General features: G+C 41.7%; 1 protein-coding gene across 12 annotated transcripts in view; it reads right to left on the bottom strand.

Annotated features, from left to right (window-relative positions):
• CADPS (calcium dependent secretion activator) overlaps nt 1–27,644 on the bottom strand; it is a 336,635-nt gene that overhangs the window by 72,240 nt on the left and 236,751 nt on the right. For 7 of the 12 annotated variants that reach the window (XM_081852319.1, XM_081852323.1, XM_081852324.1 and 4 more), the window contains 5 exons: nt 26,126–26,232; nt 19,046–19,202; nt 17,332–17,473; nt 5,835–5,981; nt 1,656–1,811 (listed from right to left, as the gene is read on the bottom strand). In XM_081852319.1, coding sequence (XP_081708445.1) covers nt 1,656–1,811; nt 5,835–5,981; nt 17,332–17,473; nt 19,046–19,202; nt 26,126–26,232 — 709 coding nt within the window. The remainder of the gene's footprint in view (nt 1–1,655; nt 1,812–5,834; nt 5,982–17,331; nt 17,474–19,045; nt 19,203–26,125; nt 26,233–27,644) is intronic. The other 5 variants (XM_081852328.1, XM_081852329.1, XM_081852330.1 and 2 more) reach the window with 1 other exon arrangement.

Raw genomic sequence — 27,644 nt, 5'->3', positions numbered from 1 at the left:
TCAGTACTCCTAGCCCAACACATTTTGGAATGTAAAAGAAAAATGTTCATGAACGGCAACTCACACTTTTTAGCTTATTTCTTTAGTGATTTGCCAAAGCTACAAAAGTTTATCTTTGCAGGTTGCAAGCTAATTTATAACTGAAGTATACCAGGAACCAAACAGAAAACTCACAGCAGTACAGGAAATCATATGGGTGTTCATTACTCAGCACTGATTATACAAACCTGTTAAATTGATTAACTCCACCAAAATACTGAATTGTTGCATTTTCATTTTGTCATAATGTGACTCGTTTGCCTGAACTCTTCTGAATTGTCACATAAACTGCTATAAATTGATTCTTTGACAAGTAAATATACAACACCTCTTCAGGTTCGATTGCAAAACAGGAGCCCCAGGTTTATTTCTTCTCTTCTCATTATGTGATTTACCCAACCTATTCCAACAACAGCCAATGATGTGGATTTGGGTGGGGAAAAACTTCTTCTTCATCATCAGCATCATCACTACTATTACAACATTTTTATCCTATCTTTTTTTCAAGGAGCTCAAGGTTCTCACCACTCTCCATTTCATCCTCACAGCAAAAAATAGCGACTGGCCCAAGGTCACAAACACAGAGTGAGATTCATGTCTGAGAAGGCATTTAGACCTCAACCTGCCATCTCTTAGACCAACACTCTAACTGCTACATCCCACTGGCTCACCATAGCATAGCATGATGCCATGTCATATGATCAGTTGAACCAGCTATTTTTTGGGGGGCGGGGGCAGGAAAGAGGGAGAGAATGAAGAACGCCACCACCATTTTTTGGCAGTAGCCCCAAGTATGTAGTTCTGCCCTGAATGACTGCTCTTGTTTGATTTGAGAAGGCTGCTCGCCATTACTGAGCTTCTCATTGAGGAATTCCTGCTAAGGCTTACTTAAAACTCTCACAGAAGCTACTCATCAAGTACTTAATTTTTTGGGAAGTCATTTCCAGCATGCTTTGCCCCAGTTGCATAAAGCAGAATTGCACAATTGTGCAGAAGCAATTGGATGTGATTTCAAAACTTAGATGCACGCTATGTGGACACTAGTTGCTTCCACCAGTGCTTCCACTGAGAGCCAGTGTGGTGTAGTGGTTAAGAGCAATGGCCTCGTAATCTGGTGAACCAGGTTTGCGTCTCCGCTCCTTCACATGCAGCTGCTGGGTGACCTTGGGCTAGTCACACTTCTTTGAAGACTCTCAGCCCCACTCACCTCACAGAGTGTTTGTTGTGAAGGGAAAGGAGAATGTTAGCCGCTTTGAGACTCCTTAGGGTAGTGATAAAGCGGGATATCAAATTCAAACTCTTCTTCCACCAGTGGTGAAGCATGGGAGGGGGTACAGAGGTGGCTGCCCTGGGCACAAAATTGTTAGGGGCACAAAATTTCAACACCTGGCGTTGCCTCAATACAGCTGCACAGTTTAATCGCTGGGCTCTATTAAAAACAGCTTCTCCATGTGCACCAGGAAGTGATTTCTCCAGACAACGATCTCCTGGGTGATTCGGATGCCGTTAGGAAGCTGAATGCTCCTGCACACTCCCCATCGTTTCCCCTCCCTCCCACCACCTCTGCGTGGCCCCAGATGCTGGCAACCCATGCTACGCCACTGGTTTCCACTTACCTCTTCACACAGGACTCAATCATATCACTAGCCATAAGTTTTAAGCGCTGTTCTAGGTGTTTCCCAAACTCTTCCTCAGGCCAGTGTAAATCCCTGATGAAGGTCTGTAAGGCATCCAATTTCCAAAACAGATCTTCTGACGTTCCTGATCCATTGCTGACAGGAGAAAAGGAAAAATAAGAATGACAGGAGAGGTTACAGCCTGTTCTTTGGCTTTGGAAACCTAATGTGGAGATTGTTCTTGCACACGTAACGGGGGCGTAACAGTGACTGGAGACACAGAACAATGCCAGGGAGAATCTCCACCATCAGGGTTTTACACTATACATTTTCTTCTTCTTCTAATCTACCTAGCTGTTACAAGTCTTTCCAGATCAGACAGAAGAGAATAACGAACGTTTATCTGGAAACAGTGCATATGGCATAAAAAACAAAAAAACAGCCTGTTTCAATAATCACATTAGGGTATGTAGTTATTGAACTGAAGGCTATACAACGTGAAGGCAAATCTCTGGTTGATAATAACCGCAGTACATAAACGTATGTGGTTATTCTTCGGTTTCATGCACTTCCCGCATTGCAAGCTTCATTCTCTTCGTTCTCCTTCCCCCATCCCCAAGGGTTTCAGGAAAAAACAAGAACAGTGCTAACAAGTGGTGAGCGAGGACACACTTTTTGAACAGCTGGAAACAAATCAGGGTAAGGCAATTGAATAATTCACAATGAGACATCCTTTTACATATCTCAGAAAACTTTGGCTTTGTTGATTTCTCTACCTCTTTTTAGTTTGGGACTCCCCCCTCCCCAAATTTCCTTTCTCTTTTTCAGAAAGAGAAATAAATATACCTGACCAGACTTCTGTAAGTTTCCTTTTGCCTTTTGCAATGCCTTTACAATTCAGTGCAGGTTCAATAAAGCGCAGGTTCTCTTACCCAGATCTTCCATACAGACGGGACCAGCCAGTCCAGCTGCTGATTTAGACTTCTCTTCAGCTACAATTATGCCTAATGCCTCTACTTACAGGATAAGATACGAGCTTCAGATTGTGCTTCATGCCGAGAAATTTATGCACCTTTCTCCTTCTCTCTCTCATCCCTCTCTCCACATTGATTATGACTGAGGGAACTTGAAGAAGCGCACCCAACTCCTCGCATACCACTAATGCTAACACAATAATTTGTATTTACACACCATGCATTACCAGGTCATGCTGATATCGTCTATAGAAACAAATAAGGATGGGTGTTTCTATTGTGACAGATGCCAGCTGCATTGAGTTAATGCTACAGAAGGGAAGATATAGCTAAATGCACACATGGCTACTGCAGCGTGAAGACTATATTCCCAACATGCCGGGGGGGGGGGGCGCAGTCCTTTGAATCCTGCACTAACAAAGGTATTTTTTCCCCAAAGAATGCATCGACTCAGTTGTAATAAATAGACATATCTATGTAATGGCGTGAAAACATTGAAACATGTCCTTAATGGGTAGAAGGGAGATGGGCCCAATGAAAAGATAAGAGAATCAGGCTTTTTCTTGAATGGTTGGTAAGCATAGAAGTAGCGCACATCATAACAGTGGCATAATTGGCTAAGCATCATTTCAGTTCTTCTGATTTAAACATACTTTGAGAATAATTACCTTCTCTTTATTATTATTTTTTAAATCCAGTCTAATCCTGCCTTTGGAATAGAGTGTATTTATGTTTGAAGCAATCAGATATCCAGGAATGGAGGAAAAAACCTGGTATTTAGTATTACAACATGGCGATACCCATCTGCTTCCAGAATTTTCAAATAAAAAAATAATCTCTGGGTTGTTTTGTATCTCCCATTTGAAGAGTTCACTGGATTTTGAAAAGCGGAGGGCAATATCACACATTTGGCTTAAAGCTGACAAGTTCAGTAGCTCATTTTTCCCCCATCATACTGCTTTTAAGATGAATTTGTGCTCAAGTTTTATTCTTTAAAAAAAAAACATACGCGAAACTTAAGATGACTGCTTTGTCTTTGAATGCCATCCTAAATGCATGCCCTCATGAGAAAGTGACATTCAAGTCATTCAATGAGACTTACTCATGAGTAAGCATGTCCAGGATTGAGGCCTTGATTCTTATCTTTTCGAAAACAAAACAAAACAATTATCACAGAGCATGCACAGAGAGAAAGTAAAACTGTCAGTTAACTATTTACACATACTGCCTAGTCTAGTCTAGCCTTTAATAAACCAGCTTAGCATGAATATGAGTTGCATTTCATGGAATTATCAGTTCTGGTACTTTTTAAAGAACTCTCTATATACAATTTAATAGATGAATACAGCATTTTCTTGTACAGTGATTCATTTGACTTGCTTTTCAAAATCATAACGTTTTGGTGGAAATGGCCTTTAGATTAAAATTTGAATACAGTTTCCTGTCCCCAAATGATTGTTCAAAAAGGCAGTACGATAAGCTTTGTCGTGCTTGGATTGGGCCTGGTAGGGTGGAAAGCAGGGAGCCCAACAGTAGGTGGCGCCATAGCCAACAACAGGCAGTGCCAACTAGTTCCAGTTTTTTCTGAACCCTCCTCCCTGCAAGGTGAACACTGAGACAGAGGAGGAGGAAGATGACAGCCAGCGACCCCTCTCTAGATGGGTTGTAAGAAGGTAGGCAGGTTGGGAGGTTGGCTGAAGCACAGAAGTGACACTTGTGGGTGGGAAGTTGACATCTGTGCTTACACTCACACTTCTGGCAGGGCTATGCTTACTTTGGTCGCTCCAAATGCGTCCCACTGACTTCCATGGGGCAATTTGGAGTGAGACTGAAACCATTCATATACATTTGCCTCTCTGGATGTACTGGCCAGGTCCCAGCTTCAGTCCCCACTGTCATCTCCAAGTAGGGCTGGGAGAAACTCCTTCTTGAAACCCTAGGGATCCACTGCCATTCAGTGTAGACCAATGTTTCCCAAACGTGGGTCTCTAGTTGTTTTTGGACTACAACTCCCATCATCCCTAGCTAGCAAGACTAGTGGTCAGAGATGATGGGAATTGTAGTCCAATAACAGCTAGAGGCCCAAGTTTGGGAAACACTGGTGTAGACAATACTGAGCCAGATGGACCAATGGTCCAATGCATTATAAGGCAGCTTCTTATGTTCCTATGTAGCTGCAGCTTTCCTGTTCACAGAAGAAGAGGAGCGTAAATCCTGCCTGAGTTTTCTCTTCTGACATTCCACTACTCATGCAAGGAGACCTATGCGAGCAGCTACTTGCAAGGGTTAGCTGTCTGCAGGAATGGAAGACCTCAGCTCATGATGGTCAGAGACTGCCATGGTTTCCCCACTTCCCTTTGTAATGTGGTTATAGGACTGGTGTGCCAGGCCATAGTCCTAGATAACTTGAGTAAAACTATCTAAGCAACAGCAACTTTGGGATGCAGAGCTTCCAGCAGTATTTAGGGTTGGGCTCAAGCAACTTTGCCATCTAGGACCAGGCAGCCCCCTTCGCTACTGCATTTCGCAGCATCGGAAACCGCCCCATGCTTGAGGCACCACAGAGGAGCCACCTGAAGTTTCACAAGGCTTTGCCAAAGTGTCCAGGCCAGCAGGTGGCAAAGGGGCATTCCAGTTCTGATTTGCTAGCAGCAAGAAAGTGCTCATTCAGCTGCCCCTCCCAACCTGCGCCTGAGGCAGGTGATTCAATATGCTAGGGCCAACTCTGAAAGCACTTATTCCAACAGTGTAAATGTTGTTTTCTTTCTTTTTAACAATCATTTAGGAAAGCAGGAACAATCAGGTGAAGCGTATGGGCTTTTAGATCCCAATAAAGATAAAGGCAAAATTAGCTGAGCGCAGGATAGTTTCCTTTTCCTTTTTAAATAGCACACATCCTTGACACTTATCTCACGGTTCGCAACCAACACAATAGTATTTTTTGGTGCGCCCGATCCAAATCTTATCAACAGGTATGTTGACAAGTGTCAAGTGTGGAAGGGAAAAAAAATGCATTCGATACAGACACCCGTGCTAAATTTTAACAGAACGCACGCCAAATTTAGTCCTCCTCTAGAAAGAGACGTCAATCTCGCTTGTTCTCTTAAAGAGGCTCTAGCAAAGTCTGACGAAGAGAAATAAACAATCCATATCCATGCCAAGGAAACTTTTGATTTAAATGAGATCTATTGAACTGAATACACACTCAGCATCATATATAGCAGCCATCCATGACGGTGCAGAAAAGGCAGGCATTTGGGGGATGCCTAGCGGGATGTTAACTGGTAGATTTGGAACTTTGGGGAGATTCACATTTGGTAGGTTCACATTGGGCAGATTACTTGTTAAACTCCTGTGGAAGAAACAGACAGAAAAAGAAAAAAATACCATCACAGTGACAATGCAGATGCAGCAGAAGCACAGTGGCACTCGTAAACAAATCTGCAAAGTTCACAGCGAGACGACAGTCAAAAGACCCAAACCAAAAACATTTCAGAGAGAAGCATGAATATGGAAGGCTTGGGGGTTTGTTTGTTTTTAAAGCAGTCTGCAATTAAAAAGAACAATGACAAACAACAAGTTGCTGAAAAGAAAAGAGAGCCGGGACGAAAACGAAAGAAGAGACGTTTATAAAGTAGCAAATTAAAACATCAATACAGAAGGACGTAACCTACATAGATCCTGAGGACTTTTCAAAGCACAGAGACTGGTTCCTATTTACAAGGAGGGAACGTACTTCAGGGATCCAAATGTACAACAGGGAGGACATAATGACATAGTTACCCTAAGGCCGCAGTCCCATATACACTTTACTAGGGAGTAAGCCCCATTGGACACAGCGGGACTTACTTCTGAGTAAATATGCATAGGGATTGCACTATAAGTTTCAAGAGGAATATTATTTTAAATGATGGTTTGTTTGTTTTCTTAAAATAGGGATAGCCAATGAATATAGAATTTGAACTTCCTTTCTCCATATAAATACATTTTTTTGTTACGGACTCAGGGGACAGTATTCAAACTCTCAACGACTGAAACAAACACTTCCTACAATTTGAGTAGGTTTGCCATATGTCCAGGATTTCCCGGACATATTCAGAATACTGGGAAATTTTGGACACATGGCAGCCCAGGTCGGTAATGCAGTTTTTGCAGATTTTACATAAAAATTAGCTCAAAAACGATCTTGACAAAAAGCTCAAGAACTTTGGGCTGTACTAAAAATAGCTCAACAACCTCAAATTTGGGCATACACAAATAAATCCCTGATCCTATTATTCTATGTGGCCATAAGTTCTTGATGAGACACAGAGCTCCTATACTTGGAGAATAGGATTTCCCATTTATTTCAGTTGAGTGGGAATGGACACACATAGATGTCTTTCCCATCCAAGTGAACAGAGAATTCTTACATGTGTGGGTAATCTTTGGCAGCCACAGAAAGTTACCTATTGTTTGTTGATAGTGATTATCACCAAACTCTGCTCAAAACAGAATTGGGTGGTGTATGTGTGGTTCTGTCCACAGCGGAACTGAACTATAGAGGATTTGTAAGCCTCTATAGGGGATTTGTAAGCAGGTGCAGAGATCTCCTGGCCTGTGGCACAGAGGGTAGGGGAAGCTTGTGGAGCTACCAGAACCCAGGGAGACTTGCAAACGTTCTGACTGATCTGGCTTCAGGAATCCAAGGCTGATTTTCCAGGAGCTAATGTGGTCCAAAGGAAATGAGAGCGATACATTTGGCACCGGCTTGGCTGCAGAAGTTGCCAGAAATAGGAGTACAAGACACCATCCAACCATTTTAGGGACTTCACTCTGGGTTTTCTGATTGAACTGGCTTCAGGAATCCAAGGCTGATTTTCCAGTAGCATGAGAAATTCCAGCAGTCTAGTTTTATGAATATGAACAAGAGCTAAGGTCCGCTGATTTCACAGGACTTATTCCCAATAAATGTGCCAAGGATTGCATCCTTATGCTGCAGTTCTATGTATGTCTAAGTTGTAATGTATTCTATGAAATTTACTCCCAAATTAAATATGTGCAGGGCTGTGGCTCTTTCATTTTTCTTTTCTTTCCTGGGGATTGTTATGCAATCTATACTCACATTTTTGTTCCTAATTCTAGTGACAAAACGAATGCCTGAAGGAATGAGCTTGTACGATTGAGGATTTGCTACCCTATAGACTTGAAATATGAGTTCAAAACCTACTTCAGCCCCAGACACTGCAGATCAGGATTAGCAATAGTAACATACATATATGATTAATAATAGTAATAGTAGTAGTAGCAGTAGTAGTAATAGAGAAGCACTTTTTAGTGCTCTGGGACACAGTGAGATTTGGGTACATTTTTTCAGTGTGATGTGCATTCAGCTAGTGAAAGCAAACACAAGGATTCCCACTAGTGAAAGGGAGCTTCACCTACTCCAAATCTGCTCAGGAGGGGCAGGAGAACTGCCAGGACAGTACGCAGTGGGGAGGAGAGGGAGATAATTCCATGGGGCAATCATAAATGTTTGCACTGATGGAAAAAGCTCCTTAGTGCTGCGCTGACTTCCACCCATTATTCTCATATATTCCCCATGACTTAAATATGGAATCGGCTAACCTCCAGAGCAAAATTAGAAGCCCCTGCTGTGAATGGGAAGAACTGTCCTATAGGGGAACAGACTCCCACAGGAGGTGATGGACTCTCCTTCCTTGGAGGTTTTTAAGCAGAGGTTGGATGGCCATCTGTCATGGATGCTTTGGCTGAGATTCCTGCATTGCAGGAAGTTGGACCAGATAACCCTTGGGGTCCCTTCCAACTCTACAATTCTATGATCACATGATCCCATTCCCAATTAATGATGTTAATTGACAACAAGGTGATAAGTTTTCTGGGGCTACTGGAGGAAAAAACCAAACAAGAACACTCTGATGAGCAAGTGCAACCTCTTAGGCTAACACCTGGCTCCCAAAGGAGTGGTAAAGACCATGTCTGACCAGCAGCATTTGACTGCAGGAAGTGGCTCACATAACTGAATACTCCTCCATGCCAGGAAATCCCCTGTATATAACAAACCAGGAAGAAAGCTAGGCTGAAACCCTACTTTATGATAACTACTTGGAGAGGGGGGCATTTTTTTGTATAGAGAAGCATTCGGTCATGTACTCATCTGAAGTGGTGCAGTGGAGCCTAGATAAAAGTTTATCACTACAATGAGAGCTATGATTCCAGCAGGCCTGGTACCTGAAATGTGATTTGACTGACTCTATTGAAGACATTATCATGTAATAAAATACATATTCCATAAAAACACACACGGGAGGGTTAGTGACTGTAGACGCTTCATCTGATGAAACAGATGTGACCAGAATAATGACCTCACGAGTGAAAACATCTTGCAGTTTTGGTACCTAGAAATTCACTCTCTGAGGATTTTTATGATGCTCTCAACAGGAAACAAACATTTTAGACATAAACAATGCTCACTGAGGACAGCTGGTTATAGCAGACATATTCCAGAGATGACAGTAAGAAAGATATACTCTCATATCATTCTTTTTTTATATATAAAAAGCAAAATGATTTAACTACCATCTGCCCAGCTTAAAGAGAAATGAAACTCTTCTCCATACAATTATATACCACCCACAACAGAGCAAGATTAATTCAGAAATTCCTTGCAGTTTCATTATGAAAGCAAATCCCAGCAATCAGATTAAAGTCATAGAAAGAACTGTACACTTGAGAAATTTACTGGTATGCGAGGGTGGTCAACATTTTGCATATCGATTTCTTTTATTTTTGATTGGCATCATCTGCTTGTCCCATGCCAAAATGTGACTGACACCACGGGGAGCCAATGCTGTGTCCTCCTGAAGTTGTTGGGCTTTAACTCCCATCAACCACAGCTAGAGGCCAAATGTCAGAGATCATGAGAATTGTCGCCTAACAGTCACCATTGTTCTCCCAACAGTGGCAACGCTGCCACTCACCATGACCGGTCTGGGCAGGGTGGCAGCAACATCGAGGCGGCAGCGTGCACCAGCAAAGCACTGACCTTGCCACCGTCCTGCTCTGCTTCTAACCTTGGTAAGCCACAATGATGCCACTCTCAGGTAGGCAGTAGTGTGGCATCATCACTCAGTGCTGGCTGCTCCTACACCTGTAGGGCAGCACACTGGCTACAGCCGTATTATACAGCCCACATTTTAGTATAATCTCAAGTGGGATGTCACAGGGAAAGTGCATCTAAGGCTAAGGGTTCAAAGAAGTGGTATGCATGTGCAAAGGACAGGCCTAGGTGAAAACGTTCCATGGAAACCTAAAAGCAAAACTCTGGTTGTTCGTCTATGATTCTGCTCTGTGCACACCTATTCTTTGTTTGGATTCCAGCCGATGTATTTGAACACAGACACTGAGTTAGATTTTTTTGTGCAGTGAACCTCTGTGTGTTCGGCTGTTTTTCCAAGCCACTTTTGCCCAGGTATGTATTTGTGTTGCCTTTACTCCATGTAAATAGGATGCAATGTTTTCAAACCATTCCAGATGCAGAATGTTGAGTCACCACCAAGTGAAAAATCCCTTCTGCTTCAACTATAATAGAGTAGGAAGGTTTGGCATATGGGTGGAGGGAAGGATGAGATCCAGCGATACTCTGAGTAGACCCACTGAAATTGATTAGTAGTATGACTTAGTTGGATATCACCTTAGGTCACCAACAAGACACCCATGAGTACAATGGAAATCTTGAGGCCTTCCTCTGGCACCCATGAAAGGGGGAAAGAAGAGATCTGTTCTTAAATACGGCTAGATCTAGACGTTGTCATAATTAGAGTAGTCCATTGAAACCAATGGGATCTATGATACTGATGACTGACTTAAGTCCCATTGACTGTAATGAGGTCTACTCTTAAGTAAGGATCCAATCCACTGTGTTTTAATTAATGGAACTGTTGCCTCCAATCTGGTGGTTTTATTTTTCTAGTTAAGGCTGCAATCCAGAAGGCAATTATGGACTTTTCAGTGGGACCTGCTTATTTCATAATTATATGCCGATTTGCAATTTGTTTGCAACCTAAAATATTGCATAACCCTTTAACACAGGCAAATGAATGCCTCTTAATCCAAATTGGAAATGAGTTCTCAGAATGGCTGAGAATCTGTTACAAATTCCAAGATTGATAGGCATATTCAGTTGGACATCAAATGTTAAGAAATTAATTGAAGGCATGTAAATTCATGAAGAAAAGCAACTTAAGCTTGTCAATCACATATAAATACATTTTTTTAAAAAGATGCTTATTATAATATTTAAAAGACACTGGGTATTCAGTGTTCAACTAATAAAATGTGCATTACTGTAGTTTTACAGTGATAAGCAATATTAGCCATACTTACTGATATAAATGGGTATACTCTGAGTATGAGTAATGTTGGGTATCACCCAAAGGTTTACTATTAATAAAATATTTTCTTCCCTCGCAGTCAAGTATTAATGCAATGTTGTTATATGGTGCTGTATCCACACATACCTTTTTATTCCATTTCTTTTAAAAGCCATATTACAACTCAGTTTCTTTTTCACAGTAAACTAAAATACTGCAGTATATGTAAGAAAAGTCTATTTCTGAGCTTCTCTATTTGGACTTTTTTTTGGGGGGGGGCAGGGGCATCTGATCTTATTTACACATCTAATTATCTGATTTGAAGTTTCAGCCAAGTTATCGGAGTTGCACCTAACAGTAATAGCACCTGGGTGTTACTAGAGCCACAGAACGGCACGCGTGAAAAATGACAAGGCTTATTAATATCACTGCACACATTTCTCTCTTATAAAAGTATCCCTTGTGCTGCATTCAAATTGGATAAGCTAATGCAGATTGTCTAATGCCCATGGGGCAGATATGGGCCCTGTGCTTGCTTGTGCGTAGCCGACAGCAAGCTTGGCTACTGCTAGGGGAGGGCAAGGCAGCCAGAACGACCACTGACTTCCATGAGGGAGCAAGGTAAGGACTGCTTACCGTCAGCTGTGTGGTCGGTATTCCTGCAAGCATACAATGAGGATTCCTTCTGGCAGGTTCTATTGGTCACTCGCCACAATTCCCAGGCCCATTCCGATGCCTCCAGCAGCCTAGGCTTCGGGGTCTACTTCAAGGGTTGTTGGTGCTCCCAGCCATGGCCTGCTCATTGGAGGGAGAAAGGATCACATGCGACCTTACCTTCCTAGAATTCTTCCCCATCCTGGTGGCTGTACATATCTGGGTTGAGGAATGCCGGAACTTCAGGGTCTGACAATCAAGTGGTGGTGAGGGTTCTGGCCAAGCTGTCCTTCTGGCAGGACCTGAGGTTGTTATGGGCATTTGTGCTCCAGCTGGCTAAGATCTCCTTTTCAGCCAGTTTTGTTCCAGTAATAGCACAATTTCAGGAGGATCGCTTTTGAGCTCTGGCACCCGGGGCTCAGTTGGAGTCAGGGCCCTTTCCTGAGGATCTGTGGGCACTTGGAGGCACAGCGTGATGCAGCGAGTATTACAGTCCATTGCGCCTTCCACATTCCAAGCTTACTCCAGGGCATCGTCTTCCTTTGAAGCCTTTAGGTGTCATGCCGGGGTGGGCCCAGACTCCCCTTAGGCATGAGAGGTCCTGCCATACCTTGTGTCCCTTAAGAACCGGGGGTTAGCCACCACAATCATGTCCTTGCATGTAGCTACAACCACCATCTTTAGTAAATTCCTCCGGTTCCCCGCCCCCTGCAATAACTTCCAATTCCGAAGGCTGTTGGAAGGCTGGCATACAGCCCCAGATGTGGGGAGACCAACATCCTCAGAGATACCGTATTTTTCCATGTATAAGACTAGGTTTCCCCCCCTAAAAAAATAATGTTAAAAATTAGGGGTTGTCTTATACATGGGACCATCTCCCATCTCCCCCCATTTTCTTAAATCTGAGTCCCCCCAAATAGGGGGTGTCTTATACATGGGGGCGTCTTATAGACGGAAAAATACGGTATATGGAAAGTTCTGGGCACCATCTGGTGGATGAAATATGAGAAAGGCTTTTTCGGTGAGTACTGATGCTCTCTTTCTCAGGGCCTACAGCCTATTCCCCCCCCCCCGGGGGTGGGGTTTTGAACTTCTTTGTTTTATAAAAATATTTATTTATTTCTGTGGTAGTCATTACTCTTAACAATGACATCAAATCGCATCAAAGTGCAGTATTAATGAAAATAATGCATTTTTCTTAAATGATTTCCTGTAAAGGGCACACAAGCCCTATTCAGGCATTATGTACACAGGCAAGTTGCCCTGTATGTAGGTGTGAGTGAGGGGGCTCCAGCAAGAACAAGTATGTTAGCTTTACTTGCTCTGTTCCCCAAAACACACAGGAAGCACACATAGATACAGGAGGCTCTCTGCTGCAGAAAGTCAACTCAAGGCAGCTGATGAAAATGGATGTGGGTGGAGCTAACATGCTTGTCCTGCTGCCCTTTCTCGTGTGGTAGCTGACCTGTGTACCGTGACCTTGCTCCAGATGAGCCAAGTTCTGTTGACCAAATTCCTCAGTGCATTGATATCTGGGTGGTTGCTGAATACCATGGAGCTCATCAAGCAATGAGTCCAAAGGTGCTGTTGCTTTGATCCCTTACCTCATGTGACTGTCTGCATTTAATCTCCGAGAATAGATTTATCTTACATATCCAGTGTTTCGGAAAATTGTGTTAGGGTTGCTGCCTTGCTTCGATTAATTTCCCCTACATAGTTTTGTCCACAATTACCAAGCTGTGCAAACCTTTCAAAAAGCAAGACGACTCATCTTGATAAGGTTTGCAGCTTTTGCAGAATGAGTGAAATAATAGCAATAATAAAATAAAACAAAGAGAGGCATATTTATACAGCATTTGTAGGGACTCTTTGTTGCTTTCAACACTTATCTCTATGTATGGCTCGAGTCAATTTCAAAGGTGCTCTGCAGCATTTTGCTATGATGATTTTTTTTTTTTTAAATCTACAATCTCTTATAGAGCCATCTGGTTAGGTTAAATAAAGTGCCATATATTTCAACCTTGATTTGCAGGCAGGCATGTCAAAAGGTCTATTCTAAAGACTCTGTGTTGTGATAGAACTTCTTGGCCTGCGAGAGGTAATGAGATTCCATCCACACAATTTGACCTAATGATTCAAAGCAAGATAGCAGAAGGCTCCGTGAGACATATGCATCTCTTGCTTTCTCTTCCAGATAAAGTTGAAAGCTTTTCTCCAATTCTCTCCAATGGGAAGCGAATATTTGCCGATAATAATTTACACTGAACGGAGGTCACATTGTTAGCTTTGTTATTAACTAAGGCTGAAAACCCTATATATGCTAAAGCAGTGGCTTCCAACCATTGGCTTATGGTGATTGCACCAGGGATGAGGAATCTGTGGCCTTTCAAAAGTTCTTGGACTACCATACCTACTGGCCTTGCTGTCTGGGACTAATGGGAGCTGGAGTCCAATGACATCTGGACTTCCCCAGGTCCCTCATCCCCGCATTCAGTCTATGGCTGGACTCCAAGAGCAGGGGAGGCAGCCTCTCTGTACAAAGTACCACTGTAATTAGCAATGGGATTCCGAGTCTTTGTCTCAGTGGTAGGTGGGAAGAACTCTGACTGAAATAAAGCTCCTCCTACACAACATGGACAAGCTGAAGGTAATTCACACTATGATATGGCAAGCTGAGTCCTGAAAGGAGAAAAGGCAGTCCATCCTGCTCCCCTTCTTCCTATGTCAGAAGAGTAAATGGCTGCTGAGTAGATCCTCCTGAAAGACAGGATGACTTCTTAATGATGTTCAGAACAGGTTGTTGTTGTTGTTGGCATCTGTCTGTCTTGAGAGACAATGGAGTGCGCCTCCAGGGGTGAAGTCAGACTGCTGGAGAATGATAGAGCCTGCTATGGCTGCAGAGACCAGTATTGCCTCCTGTGTTGTTTTTGCTGCATTAGCAGCACCAAAGTGATCTGTCCAGGGCACAAGCCTGGGCAGTGTGTATGGAGGTCCAGGGGTGACCAGAGGACAAGACCCTCTTATTGGCATCGCCAGTGTGGTCTAAAGGAAAGCAGAGCAGTGCATTTGGCACCAGCTTGGCTGCAGGAATTGCTGGAAAGAGGAGTATAAGATGCCATCCAACAATATTTGAGACTCCACTCCGGATTTGTGTACGGTTTACTCCTTAGCCTTTTCTTCTCAAAGATGTAATGGAATAGGACGACTGCTTGCAAAAGTAAAGCAGTCTGGAATCTCCTGCAGTAGAACAACTCTACTGGCTTGCAGAACTCATCCAGAGTAAACAGCCTGGGAATCACCAGGGCCAGCCAAAGATGGCTTAGGCGACTGCATGTAAGATCTGTGATGTGTGCTCCAGAATTGCCTGCAATGTTGCCAAGTTTGTTAGGGCACAACTAGAGTGCCCAGATGTGTGCAGTCTGGTGGCAGTGCTCTGTGGCCAGTCCAAAGATCTGCACTCCTTGGTGTCCTTTGGTGTCTACCATTTTAATTGCCATGTTGTTTTACTGCAATTGCTTTATTTCATATTTCAGTTATGGGCTGGGGGAGGCTGCTGTCTGAAGTCCAGGAGAACCATGGCTGGTGTCTTAGTTAGATGGACCAGTGGTTCAAATCAGTAGCTTCAATATTCTTCTTCCACTTGTTGGCACCATTCTCCCCATCAAGCAGCACCACCTGTTTCTGATTTGGATCACTCTCTTTTCACCAGCATATTCAAAATTCAACAAAGTCTTCATGAATTTACATTTTCGTTTGCAAATCAAAAATGGCACATACCCTTAAATACAAATCCAGTGTAAGCATTTAGTGAAGTTGACAAAAGATTGGTATAAATAGACGAGTGTAATCCCTCCACCGCCCGCACCACGTGGCATGATTCAGCCAAAGACACACGTTTAATTCCCTTAGATTTTAACAGGAGAGTTAACTACATCCTCAAGTCTCTGGCTGAAACCAATGGCACTTCAATATGCCAGTTGCTACTGGACTGTGGCCATGTTAGGCTTGAAGGGCATTTCTAAAAAAAAATCCATCCACCTTTATACAACTTTTAAAGATAATATATAAAGAGAAAGCCCTGCACAGCTTTCCTGCACAACATTACCACTAAAATCAATAGATCTTCATGCACAAGGTAAGCGACTGTGATACAATTAAATATCCCTGAATTAATTTAGAAACAGAGATTGCTATTCAAAAGCAGCAGACTTTTATAAGAAAGAGAACATGTGCAGGAAAAAAAAAAGTGACTGCAAACCACAATTCAGTTATGCAGATCATGGAACTAATGTGGAATAAATAAACTGTGGACTCTGGCTTGGACCTAATAGACTGAGCGGCATGTAAAAAAGAAAAAGAAAATCTAAATTCATTTAAAACTACAAAGTGCATATATGCGCGCACTATTTCTCAAGTATATGTTTCAGTATTGTTGCCTAAAATAAAATGTAAAACACAATTTTTATGGTGCAACTATTAATGTATTTTCCAAACATGTTTTGAGACAAGAACCAGTTTTCTTTGGTGAAAAGAGCCTCCCCATGAAGCACATTTGCCCCTTAGAGGTGGTTTTCACCATTTCATTACATGTCTTGGCAAGTAACACGCAATTCCACCTTTGGGCAAATTTCCCTGAAAGCTTCCATCTTTTTTTCTGAATGCTTTTAGCTTGATGGTAGGTCAAAAGAAGAAATTGCTTCCCAATAAGAAACTCAGAGTCAGTTCACACGAGTACTGGGAACACGACAGTTATTAGAGAACCACTCAATGGCATCAGGTCTAAGATCAGGCTTTTTACATGCCATCACATGTTTGATATAACAACAACAAAAAAAATAACAACAATAATGCATTTGAATATGGAAAAGAATAAGTTTTCCCCTACTTCTCTCGTAAGGAACATAAGTGTTGCAGGTTAGAACCATAAGGCTCAGGTGCACAAACTAGTTTAGTTACTCTTGAGTACCTGGATTTAGGCTTGAGTCTTAGATGTAAGGTTCATTTATGCATTACTGGCAGTGGGGTAGGAGCTGCTTCTTAGCAGTTTTGTCCCACATCACCTGCAGGAATGCCATTATCTGTAAGCTGAGGCCAAGAGCCAGGTGGCAAGGAACCATGTCACTGGCCCTATCAACTCAAAGATCAGCCGAATACTCTGAAAAGAATTCTCTCAACCCTGAATGACTTGGCCATCTTCATCATCATCCTTCCAAGCAGCAAGGTGAATCCTACCACTTGTCAACTGCTCTCTCACGTGTGGTAAGTGATCCCAAGCACTAGCAAGAGTGATATGGAAAGAAGCTACAACCACCAGCTGACCCACGATTCAGCTTTTCCTATGTTAGATCATAAGTGGTTAGTATCGCTTAGTGAAAAACACAGCACTATGCTTAAGTGTTCAGCAGTTGGGATAAAAAGAGCGAAAAGAGAGAACTTTCACTCATGCTCTACCTCTGCATTCCAGAATGCAAATAATTAAAAATTAACAATGCATAATATACCACAGAGCATCTATAAAGCCTTCCATAAAACCAGTGGACTTCTCTTTCAAGACCTTATTATTTTTTGCACCCAAACAAAAAACATTCACAGAGCATCTACTGTTTTACTAATTCATCTGCGTATGAGTCCTCTTGTACCTGAAAACTCCAATTGTATCAAAGGAGGTTTCCTTACTTTACTGGCTCCCATGACTCCCGCTCAAATCCCCTGTGAATTGACTGTGCAATTGAGGATTCCATGAGATCGACATATCTAACAACAAGTGGGGCAAACAGGTCTTGAAGATGTTTGTGGTATTTTCCATTGCACAAATTATCTAGAATAAATAAATAAAAGCATGGTAAGAAGTCTTTCGCACCAACCCAGTCTGTCATATTTATCACACAGTATAAATTTTTGAGCTCAAAACAATACTTTACAGGGCAAAACAATTCAGCTAGAAAAGGTCCTGCCAAACAAAAGACCTTGCTACCAAACCATTTACTCTACATTTCAGGGATTTTTATGAGGCTAGTAACTGCAATATTACCATCTTTCTTCAAACGAGCAAACAATAAAATCATACCCATTAGTGGCAACACAGGTATTAGCAAAACAGTTGTGTTCTTGGTACCGGGTACAAAAATGCTAAAGATGCTTTGTACCGATTAAGACTCCCTTAGATGCGTCACCTTGGATCTTTGATCCCATATAAACAACAGATATAAACTGAATACGAAGGCATCATGGGAAGTGTAGTTTTTTATGAGTGTGGAAAATGCCATGAAAAATCCCTGTATCCTGCTCTTCGGAACTACGGCTTCCACATGTCCTTGAAGGGAAACTGTAACATGTGCAGCACAACCTGATGCAGGTCTGCTTGGAAGTAAATCTAACTGTATTCAGTGGGGTTTAATTGCAGTCTTAAATGGGTTGAAGTTTGTGGTATAGAATGCCCTTAGGCTTGCACCTAGTGCTCATCATGAAATTTGTAAAATGCAAGATCAGATGTTATTTCACAGACATTTGTCTTTATTTAAGATTCACCTTTCAACCCTCTTCAAACACCAATCCCACTCACATCTTTTTGCCACACAATGCTCAACACTCTCTGCCTGCAGGTTCCCGCAACCTAGATCAGAGTTTGGGAACCTGTGGCTCTTTAGACAATGAAGGAGTCTAACTCCCATCAGTTACAGCCAGCATAGCCAATGGTCAGGGTTGTAGGCTCCCCATCCTAACTAGACAGTTCTGATCCATCAGCTGGGAATCACTAACTTACATTAATGAGCTATTGCCATAAAGAAATTGGAAGGAGGATACGATAGCCATAATAAACAAAAATAAACAAAAAACACAGCGATCTGCACATGCATTAGAAACTTCTGCACATTTCTTCTTTGAAGTTTTTACTACAGCTGTCCATGCTACCACAGAGCAAAGCTGATTTTCTCTTTGAAACATGACTTCTTGAGCAACTGAAGTAGAAACTTCAAAGAACTCTACAGTGGCACATGTGATTCTCCCTTGCATTTATTATGCATATAGAGTGGTATTCAGCTAAGGTTTACTCAGAGTATACCTACTGAAATTGATGGCCTCAACACATCATGCTAATAAAAAGCATTGCTAACAAGTACCACCAACCAACTGCATAACTGGCTGGTGTTATTCATTTATAAGCTGGTTTCAATGAGGCAATAGAAAGGTTTGATACTGTCTTTGTACAGGAGTTTACATATGTAAGGTACATAGTTCCCCGAGTATGAATAAACAACAATGCCTTTCTCCCAAAACCACTGAGAGTCAAACGAATTATCAAAGGCCACTTTTATTCCACAAAGAACCAGAAAACAACTGTTTTGCCCTATCAGAGAAGGAACATTAAATAGCCAAATACAATACATACAGTCACTACGAAGCGAATCATTTAGAAGTTGAAAGAGTGGAAAGCTGTCCCAGGTATCAGGGGGCTGGACCTCTAGTGCAGCATCCATATCCACCGCAAACAAGGAAAGGAAGGTTTCCGCATGCTCAACCATTAAATCTGACCACCAAGCAAAGGCCTTTAAATGGAGTAGGGGGGAAAAAGTGAAAGAAGTATTAGTGATCTCCTAAAGCACAGTGCATTTTTGCACATGTAGTAGGCATTCTGAAAACAACTACTAATGGGGATCCTACTGGAAACTAGCTTTATTGTAAAGAGAACAGCAGTACAAAATGCTAGCATAGTGCAGATATGGTGTATCCACCAAGCCCCTGCTATTTTTTGGCAGGAACTTCTCCAGGAGCGTTGAATCAGAACTGTATACTTCCTCTACATATCTGTAATGCAACAGAGGATGCATGCTTGTTCAGTTTACAATAACCCATTCAATTCCTTTTAGATCATGCTATTTACTAGAGGGGTAAACTCGTTCTTTGTCTAAAATATAAAACATCTGGGAGTTTCTTCACTGTGTTTGTGGGTTTTCTCCTTTTCTTTCCCACGAAGCTATCAAAAATCCATCTAGAATCTGACTGACAACTGCAATGTGAGAACAGCACTTGCACGGGAACTGACTGGCCCTAAAACATCTCACATTAACAGTGCAAAGTCAACCAGTCAATTAAAAAAGATCCCTGCCTTAATTTAACTCATTTAAGTTTTAAGGTAATTAAAGATGGTTTGTCCCACTTAGAATGGAAGAATGACCACCCAGTTTTAGAAGGCTGGCATTAGAAGAACCATCAAGCATCAAGCCAGGGTGTGCCTACAGAAGGAAATAAATCTAAAGTTGAAAACCAAGAAATATCAGTGAAGTAACTCTTTTGTCATGCGCATGGGTCCTCGAGAATTCACTGTACAGCTTTTCTGAAGTGACATTCACATCATACATGACTCAGATGTGAATGTGTTTGGAACACATGCATGCGTGTTTAAAATCACTTCTGCTGAGGAACATGCAGTATGAGTGGAGTTGTCAACAGGACCTTGTGCAGTAACTGTTAGGCAATATGGAAACTATTCAACAGCTTAGTGTTTATACAAGGTAAAAAATATGTCATTAGCATTTACCAAGGGGAGAAAAAAAGTTAGACTTGAAAATGAGGAAAAGGCTAAGTATATTTGATTAAATAGCCATTTTTAAATCTGCCAATGCAGTCCTGCTCTGTGTTCCATCCTCCGGGGAGGTGACACTGTCAATCCGACAGGAGCAGTGCCTTTTGTGTGGTGGCCCCAGAGTTATGGAATGTGCTTCCCTGAGAGTTCTGTGGTTTGTATCCAACTAGGTCATACTCAGAGAGAGTAGACCCACTGAAAGAAAGGACCAAGAAAACCACAACTGACTCAAATCCGGTGCTTTTTTTCTGGGGGAATGCAGGGGTACGCATAGCCCTAAACATTTTGTGATTCTAAGTTTGGCCTCATTGATGGGCAGTATTTCAGTATAAGTAGGAAAATGAGAGTACTCCTAAACATTTTTTAAAAGAAAAAAGCACTGCTTAAATCCATTGGGCCTACTTTGAGAATGTCTTAGTTTTGTACTATCTATGTATTCTTCTCCAAGCTCTTTTCAGAAGCAGATGAAGACCTCTTTATTCTGCCAGTCATTTCTGGAGTTAACAGCAGATTTCCAATTGCTGATTTGTGTAGTCTTAAATGATTGTTTTATACTGTTTCAATTATACTGTTACAATTCAACATGTCTGTCTTCAATTAGAAATGTTTTGTGGACATTTTTGCTGGAAGGTGGCTAAGAAACACTGTGCATAAAATGAGTAAGTACATACAACTGAACAGAAATTGTTAGTGATTAATCATGTCAGTTGCAATGGTATATTTTAATCAGTGGGTGGGGGAAACGGTTCAAATAGAAATGAATACATGGACTGAACCCCTACATTGTTTTGCAATGCATTATTTTCAAGACGTTAACAGAAATTTATAATCAACATTCAAATGATTCACTGAAGGGCCCAAATTGCCAACTTTCTCATTCTAAACTATTCCTTAACCTACTCAGGCATCCTTTTTTACTACAAGCAGTGCACCATGACATGGATTATATTAATTTTTAACAGGAAGTCCCAAGGAAGGCAGGAGGAATTGTACCTCTGATGTGCCAATGCAGACACAAAGGGGCTCTCTTTGTTCAGATACTGTACTGGTTCCCACAGAAAACTCCTATGTGGATATGTGCCAAGGGATCCATAGTATGAAATATCAAGGCATGGTGTGAGGGTTTAAGATTATATAAATTTGAATCTCTATCTAGTATTATAGTTCCATGACACTTTAACATTAAGAGCTCTATATTACTTTATATGTAATTGCTATAAACGCTTTGTTATTTTCTATTAATGTCGCCTTTGTAAATATCTGATTTGTACAAATATCTGATTTGCATCATATCTAGATTTTCAGGGAAAACTTAATTCTAACAGACTAGTTGTTATGGAAATTTCATGCAGATGAGTTTTGCTGGATAACACCAAAGGTTCATCTAGTCCAGCTTTCCACAATGGCCCATCAGATTCCTTTCAGAGATTTCAAGGGATTGTAATCCTAAAAAGTTCTGTATTTCTTCCCTGGCAAAATATCGCACAGTGTTCACAATTTCCTGCTTTGTTTGGCTCAGGTTATCAATTGCTTTTGTTATCTTTACAGGGTTTGCTTTATCTTCTCGACTAAAATACTGTGTTATAAATTACACTGGATTGGCAGGGGTGGAAGAAACCTATCAGTAATAATGTCCACACATAATAAACATACCTATGAGTTAAAAAAAGAAAAAGAGAGAAAGAGAGCTAATGCTTTAGAAATTCAGAAGAAAGGATCACGGTCATTTCTGAAGAATGCTTTCCACTCTGTAAGTAGCAGCCAGGTTGCACTGTGTTCATTCATGCCAAGCTTATTGCCCTGCGATCACAGAATATCGTTCCTTCTTTCTCCAAATTGAGAGAAGTAACATGGTGTTACTCAACAATCCAGTTCAACAAAGAAAAGTTTAGTTTGCAACCTACTTACCTTCTTTGTCCCAAGCATGGAAATGAAGTATCCTCCCTACATCACCACACCTACAATTCCCCCCTACACCCATGGGAACTCATGTATATATGCATGTCTCACAGGAGGTAAAATACATATATACATACTCCTACATATACATACATAAGGAGAGAGAATGGCAGTACTGAGACTGCCTATGGTAGCTACTGCCTTATAAAAAGCCCTGTTACTTAGGGAAATGTTTACAAACAATGAGACAAATGGCATAGACTTAAAGGCTGTAAGATGTCTGTTGGGATCTGAACAGCAACTTTAGCTTTTGCAACTGTTCAACAACACAGTTCAGGGCCCTTTTGCTTAAATGGAATTAATTGTACAGCACATATTTAATGATAATCTTCACTGTTCTCTGTTTTTTTTTGGAGGGGGGAGGCATGGGTGAGGAGTGTTGTGTGCTTGCTAATTGTTAACAAACCCACTATGAACTAGGAAGAAATCTTTTTTCTGATAATGTTTCTCAATACCCCCCCCCAAGACAGCGGTTTCCCTTTCTGCGTGGTTACACTTGGTATAAGGAATTTTAAAAGGTATGTGCATTAACAGGTGTGTTCATCCACTGTGCATTCTACAATACCATTCCCATGTGCTCATGCTGCTTATCTTAAATGGTTGTCAGTAAGTGATGAAAGGATGCGTGTGAAATGAACCTTAAGTGACCTGAAAAGTACCTGTGAAAACTCATGGAAAGTCAGAGAAGGGAGTGTTTTGTCTTTTTAATGGTACGAAGTCAGTAAATCTGGAGGGAGAAGGGGAAAGGGAACTGGCCGTAGCATCTATAACATCACCAATCTACACTACACTTACTTATTTTATGGAATAATCCTAATTCCCAGCAGGGCTGAACAGAGTGCACAAGTCACTGCTGCATCTGTGGCCCTATTGCTTGTGCTGGCCTGGGTAGGAAGGAGAGGTGGGGGCAGTGCAAATGCCAGCAGAGAAGAAAGGCCTGGATCAGGCCAGTTGTGGATAGCTGGGTCGACTTAAGATCCAGTAGATTTATTGGCCAGCTAAGCTAACCCCCTTCCCTTTGCTGAAACACCCCATTGCGCTGGTGGGGATGCCACTAGAGACCATGCTTTTGGAGGGTGCAGTGGGAGCCTCAATGGTGGCAGAGCTCCCTGCGCCCTGCCAGTGGATCCCAGCAGATCCAGGTACTGCCCACATCCTAACCTCCTTCAGCATGGCAGGTCAGGGGTTTGGATTGCTCTGTTGCACATCAGTCTTCTTGAGTTATAAAACCCAAAATGGATTTGCGTTGATTCTCTAAATCAGGATGGAGAATCTGTTGCTGGACTACAGCTCCCATCATCTCTGCATATTGGCCATGTTAGCTGGGGTTGATGGCAGCTGGAGTCCAACAGCAATTGGAGCGCTACAGGTTCCCCAGCCCTGCTCTAAGAGATAACTACTTTCAGTCAAGGCGGGCTCATATGCTAAGGGTCCTGTGTGGTTGCTGTTCACCAGTGGTCCATTTGCATTCTCCTTGGGTAACGTTGGACTAGCAGAATCATGTGCATGTGTACTGGTGGCTGCAGACATGTCCCTTGCCAACATTGCTCCATGTGGAAGCTCTCAACATGTGGTGAACTGCTTTCCCTTACAGAACCTATGCCTCAAAGTCACAGCCATTGGCCACTTGTATCAGCTGTTGCCATTGTCTTGCTATTGAACAACTGCAGATTTCTCATTCCTTTACGAGGTGTATGAAAAAGGCGAGATAGTGAGGTGGGAAGCAGCATTATTTGCCATGCGTATGCCACCACAGCTGCCCAGAATTATGCTCTTTCTGAATTAACATGGCTAGTCTTTCAGCAACATGAAAGCAGAATTTGCTCCGCTCCTGAACCTTGGATCAACACTCTCTCCATATGTACATATTGTATATATATTTATATATACCGTATACCAAAACAATACACACAATGGACAAAATCAGAGGAAGGCTATAGCTATCCTAGCTAATAGTTTGGCACTTATTTTTATCACCAGCAGGGGGAAACTATATAGAGATCAGGTGTACGCTGAGCAACAGAGGTAAACAGGCTGAGGAAAGAGCCCAGGCAGGTAGGACAAGTGTTGGGATGTAACTGCAGTGCTTGTAAAAATAAATCCATCGCTACATGCACGGGCTGGAGAATTTCCCCCCACATTGGCCCTGCCATGTAGGGCTACAATTCCACAAGCAGTTCTGACAGAAGTTGCTGTTACATTCCTTGGCTCCAGAGTTACAAAGCAAGGATGACCCAGGGAAGATCCCATTAGGAAACATGGCACCGAGAGGGCATGCACGAAAATATGACAGGAGGTGACTTGTTTCATTCACTTTAGTCACATACCTCTTTCCCCTGCCAGGATCATCCAAGATTGAATGAACAGTAGAAAAACAGGGAGGAAATTTAAATATGCAATCAGGCATTAGTTGGGACTCGTGGATTGCTGCGCACTAGAAATAAATTAATTTTACTCTGCTTTTATTAGACATCTGATTTATGGTTGTTGTTGTTTTTAATGGCGAAATTATTTATGTTAAAATGTATTTAAAACAATATAGAAACGTCAATGAAAAGGAAAGGAGAAAATAGGGAATTAACGCTGCAGTGTTAAAATTTATAAACAAAGGATAGTTTTATCTTAATTTTAAGAGGATCATTTATATAAAAAAAGGTTATCACAGATCACTACATTTTTCAAAGAACATTGGATATGAGTTTACATGCAAATTTAACTTCATATATGCACCTGTATATGGGGGGTGGGGGGGGGTGGAATCCTGGCACCACATGAAGGCAAATGCACACTGACTACTTAGGAGTCAGAATTTCATTTTTTGGATTAATACATGTGTGCTTTAGAATCCTAACAGGATTCTAAACTGCTTTAAGAGTGGCAACTAAACCAGCTTTCCTTTGCTGGAGAACTTACTCCCTGAAAGGCACAAGTTGTGGCAAGACTTCTGACAACATGAATAGTAACTGAAGCTGTACTCTTGGGCCCTGTTTTGCATGCTTTAGTTCCTTGCATATTAAAGCATATGAACAACTGAACATCTATAGAGACCTGACTTATCCTGGGCAGTTGTCAATTCATTGGTTAATTTCTATTATTGGCTGTTTGGTACATATAATATGGCTTTTGCACAACAAGAAAACCCAAACCTCAACTCATCTTAACCCACCTCTTCAGTTAGAAACCTTTTATGTTGTAGTTATTTAACAGGTAAAGAAAACTGGCCAAATTTTGCTGCATCCCACAATGATTTAAAAAATCAACATAAAATTATTAGTGGTAAACTGACTTCAAACTGAGGCGTACCAGGTGGAGTAACCCAGGCAAAAACACATTATATTGGAATGCAAAGTATATCTGTTTGGGGTTCTGTTCTTCTTCTTTTATTTTTGCAAGGAACAGAAGCAATCAAATTCTCTTATTGCAGATCTCTCCTGCAAAATCCATGTAGTTTTTACATTCCAATGTAATGTTTTCTCCATAGATTTCTCCACAGGTAATCTTCTCCGAAATGTTTCATTGGAACAGAACCTGAGAATAGAATCTGACCACTGGTGGGTACGATCCATAACTGAACTGCCTCTTTAAACCCCAGCCCAACTGGAGCAGCATGTAAAGTGATGGTTAAGCAATTATGCCCATAGTTGTTTAATCAATCTTCTACAGTTGAGCCCTATATGCATCTACTCAAAGGCATGTCTCATGAGGTCAACAGGATTTTACTCCCGGGTATGTGCATAGGGGATTGTAGCCTTAAAGGTCTTTCCCTGTAAAATTATTTTTCTTTTTAGTGATATTTAGTTTTATTTTTGGGGGGTAGACAATGGATTTGCCTTGCTCACACCCTAGAACTAGAGGTGCAATACGCAGAGGGTTGACACTTGGTCCAATAGGTCCCCGCTCAGAAATGTTTAGGCCACAGCTGCTCACCTCTGCATGGTGCTCTTCGTTCTGCTGTAGGACTTCAATTACCAATTCCGCCAAGCGAATTGTATCTTCTAGCTTTTTGGCAGGTGTGACTAACCGACCTACATTTTCTGTAGTACAAGAACTTGAATTAAAATGGAGTGAGACAGGATAGGCTCAATGTAAGGCCAACAGATTGGTTGCTTTTTTTTTTTTTTTAAGAAAGAACAGAAAAGAAAAATCCCAGGGTAATTAATAATAGTAATTAAAAAGAAAAGAAAAGAGGAACCTCTACTTCATGCAAGGGTTAAAATGCTATGTAGTTAGTACTGAGCAAACCATAAAGCCACGTTTGTTGTTATACCATGAAAACAGTGCTCCAGCTTTGGATTTAAATATGTGGTACAAATTGTTTTACTTTGCAATTGAGATGGTATCAAGTAACTACATTTCCTAGAGACAGCATCTTGGTCTTATCTGCATAGGGAACATCTGATTTCACAGTTTATGCATACATATGGTTGTGCTGGGGATCTCAAACACTGTTTGTGATTTTGAGTATTATCTAAACTGATGCAGAAATTAGGAATGTTAGAATAAAGGGTTTAAGCTAATTCATCCCAGTTGATACCAGTGGTGTTACACCAGCTTACATCTACATTTGTGCGTCACTACGGTGGGCATTGTGGCCACTTCAACAGGGGCTGATGGGAGCTGCCCTCCAAACCACCTGGAAGGCATCAGGTTGGGGAAGACCAGGGCTATTTTCAGCCGGAACTTGCCGGAACTCAGTTCTGGCACCACTCAGGTGGGCACCCTTGCCATTCTAAGAGAACGAGGGAGGCAGTTATTGTCACATGGTGAGTTCCGGCACTTCTTTTTCTAGGAAAATAGCACTGGGGAAGACTGCATTAGCAAACTCTAAGTATACCCACACCAACGCCAACAGATCTCTCACTGAGCCTCGAGATAAATAGTGACAAAACATAAGGACTGCCAAAATGTGCAGTGCCCAGTGCTCCTAGTAGTTAGGTAGAAGAACTCTATATTTAGGGCACGTTATATTACTGAGTTTGGGAACTTACCCCTCTCCCCCCCGCCCCAGTATGTATGAGGGTTATAATAAAAGAGGTTATCAATAACAATATGGTTATCCAGATAAACCAGGCAGAGGGCCTTTTTGGTAGAGGCCCCTGCCCTGGGGAACGCCCTCCCACCAGATGTCAAGGAAACTAACAACTATCTGACTTTTAGAAGAAATCTGAAGGCAGCCCTATTTAGGGAAGTTTTATTCTGTTTTTAGTGTTCTGTTGGGAGCCGCCAGAGTAGCTGGGGAAACCCATCCAGATGGGCAGGCTATAAATAATAAAATTATTGTTATTAAACATCCAATTATGTTAAGTGATTATTTTCTTTTTGCTTTTTAAACTGCAATTAATCCAGAATGCGGCAGCTAGACTGGTGACTGGGAGTGGCCACCGAGACCATATAACACCGGTCCTGAAAGATCTTGATTGGCTCTCAGTATGTTTCCGAGCACAAT

Source organism: Podarcis erhardii, assembly GCF_964252035.2.
Source record: "Podarcis erhardii genome assembly, chromosome: 2".
Classification (NCBI taxonomy): Eukaryota; Metazoa; Chordata; class Lepidosauria; order Squamata; family Lacertidae; genus Podarcis; species Podarcis erhardii.
Note: the sequence above shows the minus strand (reverse complement) of the source record. Positions and strands in the feature narration are given on the sequence as shown.